General features: G+C 50.9%; 1 protein-coding gene across 1 annotated transcript in view; it reads left to right on the top strand.

Moving 5' to 3' along the window:
- The first annotated feature begins 529 nt into the window (after nt 1-529).
- Chrdl2 (chordin like 2) overlaps nt 530-7,143 on the top strand; it is a 30,916-nt gene continuing 24,302 nt past the window's right edge. Inside the window, exon 1 of the mRNA XM_026387339.2 lies at nt 530-891. Within this exon, the coding sequence (XP_026243124.2) occupies nt 810-891 (82 nt within the window). The 5' untranslated portion in view covers nt 530-809. The remainder of the gene's footprint in view (nt 892-7,143) is intronic.

Genomic DNA, 7,143 nt, shown 5'->3' with positions numbered 1-7,143 from the left:
TCGCCTGCACTCTGGGCATCGCGGGGAGTCAGGGGTTAAAACCCGTGGCCCGGGTGGCCCCTTCCCCCTCCCCAGCCCCCTCGCCTCACTCGGCGCGGCGCCTGGAGCGTCGGTCCCTGAGACCGGCACGAGAAAGGAGGGGGGAAAGTGGGCCTGTTTCTCGAGTGGCCAATCCACGAGCCCGCGGTGCCCCAGAGGAGGCGCCAGCGCTAGGCCAGCGCCAGGCCGGGGCAGCCTGCTTCCCGCGGCAAAGTACAAATGCTCCCGAGCACGGCGCCTGGCGCCCTTGGCGTGCACAGCCCGCCCGCGCTCTGCCTCCCCCACGGCCGCAGCGCCGCCGCCGCAGCTGGGACCGCCGCCCCGCCGGGACCCAGGCCCCCCGAGGCCTGACCCCCAGCCCACCGAGCAGGGGGCGCCGGCCGCCTCCAGCCCGCGTGCCCAGAACACCGCTGGTCCCGGGCGCCTCGCCCAGCGCCGCGCTCCCGGCAGTCCCCTGTCCTCGCCCCTCTTTCTTCTCCTCGCCCTCTCACCTTCTCCAGATCTTTGATTGCCTTTCCCTCCTGTATCTCTCCATCTCTTTCCCTCCTTGCCCCTTGTCCTCTGCCCACCTTTCCCCTCTTCACGCCTTAGACCTTCCTTTCTGTCCTCCTTTTTTCCTCTAGACCCTTCCCCGACTCTCCTCCAGCAGCAGCCCTCTCTGGGTCTGTAGAGTGATTTGTGCCCCTGAGCCTCAGTTTCCCTCCCATCTCACTTCCTCCCGGCTCCCCTTCCTGCTCAGTGCCGGGTGGCCGGACCCTGGGGAAGGAAGGATGGTTCCCCAGGTGAGGGTCCTCTCCACCTTGCTAGGACTCGCGCTGCTCTGGTTCCCCTTGGACTCCCACGCTCGAGCGCGTAAGTAGAAGTGGGAACCTGGGAGTGTCGAGGAGGGATGCGGGGCCCCAGGGATGTGCGGGAAAACACCAAGATTTGGGACCCCTAACTGTTGTGACAGCTATTCGGGCAGCACCTGTGCCGGAGGGGTGGAGACTCCTCTGCGGACCTGGGCTGGTGAGTCTGGAGGAAAGGGGATGTTGACAAGAGTCAGAGCTGAGGGAGCTGCTGCCATGGACCTGAGGATGTGAGGACTGACAGCAGGAGCCAGAGGGCAGGACGCTGTGCTTTGGGGAAAGGGACTTAGTAGAGTGGGGTATGTTTGACTACAAAAAGCCGCTGTGCTGAAGATGCAAAGGGTACTGCCCTTGGAAGGAAAGAACTAAGTAGAATGACCTTTCTAGTCCCTTATCTCTTTTGATCCCAAACTCCTGTGCCCTGGGTAGTGGCATTTACATTTTACAGATGAGCAAACAGGTTGAGCAAAGAGAAGGAACTTGCTGGAGTTTACAGTTAGTAAACCATCCAAAGACAGAACTCTAATTCCAAACCCTGCCCCACAGTGTCTGGAAGGGACCCTGATTAGGAGTTGTGACACTGGGAGGCAGCAGGGCATAGTGAAATAGACCAGGGTCTTCATCATCTCAGCCCCCACTGAATACCAATGGGTGTGAGGCAGGTAGGGAGGGAACCTCTCTGAGCTTAGTTTTCTAATCTATAGAATGAGAGTAAAAACATTCCAAGACTGTTATGAAGATTAAATTATAGGAATTAGTAAAGGAGCTAGCACAAGGGTGGTACATGGTAGCTCCTCAAAAAAAAAAAAAATCAGTTGCCTAATTCACACTTTTCTACTTATGAAACAGTGTAACTTCAAACAGGTTATATAATCTCTCTGGTACTGTCCCAATAGGCTGGTGGACCCCCTCTGCATACCCTGCCAATCTCTTAGAATGCTGTGAGTATGCAAAATCAAAGCAAAGATTCGCTTAATGAGGAGGAAGGAGCTTAGTACAGACCCTGAAATACCCGATAATGAAACCAAGGCAAACGAGGAATAGTGCCTTGCTTCAGGTCACACAGGACAGAGCCTAGGATTAATAGCCCAGTTGCCCAATGCCCAGCCTGATGCTCTTTCTTCTCCACCTCTCAGCTCTCCTTTCCATGCCTTTCTTTTGCACGTGACTTTCTGGCACTCGTGTTGCTGGATTTTGTTTCAGTCTTGTCTCTGCTCGTGAAGTAAAGCCTGCATGTCTTTCCAATGCCCCTGGCCTGCCAGTAGCACACGAGACTCAGAAGTCCTTGGAAACAACTAATGAAGAGGGTTTGGTATTGGTTTCAAGTGCTGGCTCTGCCTCTTAGAGTTGTGTGACTCTTCCTAAGTCACAATTTCTCTGAGCCCCAATTTCTTCATCCACTTAAAAGAGATAAAAACCTGGAAACTGAGGGTCCTGGTAAGGATTGAAGGATGTAATGTGTCCAAATACTCCCCTGTAAATGTCTCCTTCCCCTCCTTGAACCCTGCAGATTTCCTCCTAACACCTATCTGTCCCTGCCTGTTCCTTGAAAGAGAAGCCCAGGAGGCCCTCCCTGTCTGACTGCTTTCCACTTGACCTCTCATTCTCAGCCCCCTTGGTTTTACTCCAGTTGCCATTGCCCTTGGCCTACACTGGAAAGATGTCCTAGAATCAGATCACTGCAGGATTGTTCATGTCCTATTCCTGGTATTCTATGTCTTGTCAGCCTGTCACAGCCTCACTTTGGTCATCTCTTCCAGCAAACTCTCCCTGGTGACCTGATCCACTCTGCCTCCCCCTCCTCTGTGCCTCCACTGGCCTTTAAGTCCATACCTCTCCCGAGGTCCTGCCAGTATTCCATCTCCCTACAGCCTTGTAAATCCAGGGCTCCAGACTTGAGAGAGAAAGACTTGGAGCCAACTCAGTGGGTTAAGGTGAAATGGACTGTCATTCAGGGAGGAGTGTTAAGTTTCTTGGTGTTGGAGCTGGAAGAGCCTTCTCATCTGCTTCTGCTCATCAAATGACTTAAACTGAAGCCCAGAAAGGGGGAATTATTTGTCACAACCTAGCACAGTGAATTTTTTAAAGAGAAGAACAGGGGCTGGGGTCGTGACTCAGTGGTAGAGTGCTTGCCTAGCGTGTGTGAGGCACTGGGTTCGATTCTCAGCACCACATATAAATAAATAAATGTCCATCGACAACTTTTTTTTTAAAGAACAGAGGATTGATTTGTCACTTACTGGCTTGTGAATTGGGACGAATCACTTCCCTTCTCTGAATCTTGTTGTCTAGTGTTGACTGTCTATGAAATCATCCTGTAGTCATTTCCCAGGCTCTGATTTAAAGGTCTCTTCTGAAGGGCCTCATCTTAATTTAAGTGAGATCTCAAGCCTGCTGTGGGTAGCAGGAATCTCCTGCTGACATTCTAGATGTTTTAAGAAGTAGTGCCAACAGATGGGAATTCTGAGGTCTGAATGGTGTCAGACTCCTGAGGTGGCCACGCCCTGCAGAACGCTGAGGACCTGTGAACAGGCCCTGTGAACTGGGCTTCTGGTGTGTTCCTCTGTTAAAGTTGAAGACTGCTCAGCAAAGATTATTTTCTCTCTGGTTCCATTTCCAACTGTAGATTGAGCCCCAAAGCAATCCGGCCTGAGTTTTAACTCCAGCTACAGGCTGAGCACCAATCCTCCAACCCTGCTCACTGACTGAATCCCAATTCTACCTTAGGCTGGAACCCTTACATAGGCTGGGTCCCTGACCTTGTCACTCACTGGTATTGACCCCAGGCTGAGCCACAGCCATGTGTAATATTAGCCACTCTATTCTGGTCCTTCATCCCCTCTAGGACCCAGAAGTGACCTATTTTTTCACTCCTTTTCCAATGTTCTTTTCCCTACATTGGCTTCCCTCCTTTGTGCTTGTCCCTTGGTAAGTGTCCCTTTTAGATATGCTTCTGCTTTATCTTATTTTATCTTCCCTCCCTCCACCCAGTGCTGTGCAGGAGAGTCAGTTACCACATAACAACATCAACCGTTCTATTCTTTCTTCAAGGGTTTGTGCATGATGGGAATTGAAGCTTTGGTTCAGAATCCCAGACCCTAGAAGCAGGCCTGGGGCAGGAAGGGAGCTCTCCACGGTGTGAAGTGGTGCAGAGGGAAAATTTGGAATCAGTTCAGGGCTCCAGTCCTGGCTCTTCCACTGACTCCCACAGTGGCCTTTATCTGTCTCTCAGTTTTCCTATCTGTGAAGTGGCTGATCACTGAGGACCATTCCAGCTTTAACAACCCAACATTCTAAGTCTCTAAGATCCAAAGATTGCCTTGGTTCTGAGTCCACTCTGACATTTGGAAAGAAGAAGGAGCTGGGGCAGTGTAGGTACAGGAAGGAGTGGACACACAGATCCTTAGATGTCAGGAAACAATGCCCGGAGGGCCTGGGGCACTGGGAGAAGTGCAGCACCCACCAGAAGAGGTCCTGCCTTTCTGTTAAGCTTCGTGGCATCCCCAAGCAACTGTCTAGATGGGTATGAGGCAGGGGGGCACTGAGTGAAGGTCTGAAGTCCAGCTCTCTAGGCAACTCCATCTGGGTCTTTTGCTCCGAGATTCTGCACCTCCTCTCTCCCACCAGTAGAGGTCTCTGCCTCACTCCCTGGCTTGCCGGCTCTGAGCCCGCCAGAGACAGCTGCGCAGTTGCTCCAGCTGTTACACCTGTTTCAGGACTGGCCTCTCAAGTTCCCCTAGCCGCGGGCCAAGGCATCAGCTCTGGGAGAGAGCCTTGGAATCCCTCCGATTCCCAAAAAGAAGAACCGGCGTGAGAGGAGAGTTCCTGGGAAGTGCAGCTCAGAGATCATTCAGGCATCCCCCTGCCTTTGGACAGGACTCCATCCCAAAGAAGGCTGTTCCCCAGCTTCTGTTGTCTATTCTTATATACAGAATCTTTATTATGTCTTGCCTGAGTCCTTTTGTTTCTAAGTTAAAGCCATTTCTTACCTGTCCCTTAGAGGATGGATATTCCTGTAAACATCTCCTGATCTTCCGACTGGCTTTGTAATTTGTGCTGGTATGAATCAGCAAGTGGTCTCAGGCAGGCCCCTATATAGATATGTAGAATGAAGGAATTGAATGTCAGCTCAGCCCCTCACCTTCTAGAACTCTATGAATGTAAGTGTGGATATTCAAGGCATAACAGAAGGCAAACAGTTGTACTCCTGCCCTGCCCGCAATCAGTAACAGAGATGCCTTTCCTGACTTGACCACTGTCTTCCCTGAGATCCTTCTGAGGTCCTGTACATCTGTTGTGTGCCAGGTAAAAGGAGTCAGTTGCAGAAAAGTGGGTCCCTTTTTCTAGGTTTCACAGCTCAGACACTGAGGTACATAGGTTTTTCTTCTGATTCCCTTAAGAGGCTTCCCCCATCCTGTGCCAGAGCCCCGAGTAGAGCTGATGTCTCAGAGGGGAGCAAGTTTGTTTGTGTGAAGAGGGGACTATAAATAAATAGAGAAATATGGCTGCGTGGGTGTGAGGGAAGAGATGTAAACGTTCTCACATTCCTGAGCAGCCTGGCTCACTCAGGCTTCCTGAGTTGTTGCAGGCTGGGGACAGGCCAGCCATGATTCCAGACCTCTTCTCTCACCCCAGGCCCTCCTGGTGCATTTTCATGGCCTTAAATCAGCCTCACCTCCAGCCTAGCTTCTTTCTGGTTGTCTTGAAAGAGTTTCCAACTTCACTACCCACTCTTAAGTGACACACTGTGAGACCTTTATCATAGCACAAGAATTTCAAGTCAGATCGCAGGACACATTTGGATGGGGACAGTTTGGATTACTCATGAAGATCATGGAATCTCTTATCCCTTTATCTGCCCCAGGCTCCTGACCTTTTTGTACATGGTGTTCTTTGGTTTGGCAGGTGGTTTGGGAGTCAAATGGCAGGGAGCCCGAAGGGAAGGTCAAAGGCTAATTCCTATTAGGTGGCAAGGTAAACGTGCTGAGAGGGACTTGGCTGTCCTTCCGTACAATGCAATTCTTGTTAAAGAAAGAGGTTTCCAGGATTAAGAACTGTCAGTTGGCTCCTCTTCCAGAGTTGCTCCCTCTCTGTTAACTCCATTCTTTCTTCATTCATTAATTAATTGAGCACAGAGCACAAAATGAGATCTGGTCCTTTCTTTCAAAAAGCTCACAGTGTCGTGAGGAAGACACACTCAGTTAACAAGTACTTTTGTTTCATCGCAATGAGAATTTTAACAGAGGACTGAATCCAGTCCCAAAGGAGAAGCCAGGGTATGGCAAAGTTGGGGCAGCTAGAGACAGTGGCTGTCTTTGGAAGGGTGAGGAGGAATTGATGAAACTGGAGACAGGGAATCTCATTCCAGGCAAGGAAACTGCACGGTGCAGGCTTCCACCTGCTTTTGCAGCCAAAATTTTTTTGTGGTGGCCTGTTTTCAGCCTCCCCTCCTCTTGCTGGGTTTTCTCCACCACTCCACCCAGCTCCTTCACTCGTCTGTGCCTCTTCTGTTAAGTGTCCCACATTCACTATGCTTTATTTTCTGATCCTTGCCCAGAAGTTGCCACCACTGTGGTCACCTTGCACCACCCTCATCTCCACTTTCAGCCACCAGAAGCTAAAGGCTACTGTGTTGGCTTACAGTTCTCTGCAAAGGAGATGCTTTGGGTCACCTTGACATCAGATTCAGGGTAGCTCCAAACCTCCATCTCATTCTTGACTGGCTCCTTCACCCTCTCTACTATATCCTATCCGTCTTCCCTGTACCTATGACATGTTCCTCAAATCCGTATTTGTGTCCATTAGTACTGGGTCCATTTCGGCCCAGGCCCTAGGTCCAGGTGCAGCATTAGCTCAAACAGGTGACTGTAACAGCCTAGCCTCTCCCCAGCCTCTGCCCGCAGGCTTGCCTCATAGACCACAATTCTAAAATGCAAACCTCATCACATGCCTCTCCAGGGTAAGGCTTTTCCACAGCTTTCCTTTTTCCTCCATGTTCCTACGGTCCTTTGTGAGCCTCTGCCTCTCCTTCCTGCCTTCTCATTCTCTGCACCAACCTTTGAAGCCATTTTGATCTCTGAATCCCAGCCCGAGGTTTGTGTGGGCATGGGGTGTTGTTGAGGAAAACTTGGCTAGAAGAGTGCAGAGAGCCACAGGAAAGAGGGTGGGTGTGGCTGTGGGACCTGGGAGATTTGACCTCAACAATATTTATGCTCTGAAAAACACACTGTTAAGGAAATTAACAGCACCAGATCTG

The sequence above is a fragment of the Urocitellus parryii genome, chromosome 4 (genome assembly GCF_045843805.1).
Source record: "Urocitellus parryii isolate mUroPar1 chromosome 4, mUroPar1.hap1, whole genome shotgun sequence".
In the NCBI taxonomy this organism is placed as follows: domain Eukaryota; kingdom Metazoa; phylum Chordata; class Mammalia; order Rodentia; family Sciuridae; genus Urocitellus; species Urocitellus parryii.
The sequence above is the reverse complement of the archived record's forward strand: the minus strand, read 5'-3'. Positions and strand labels throughout refer to the sequence as shown.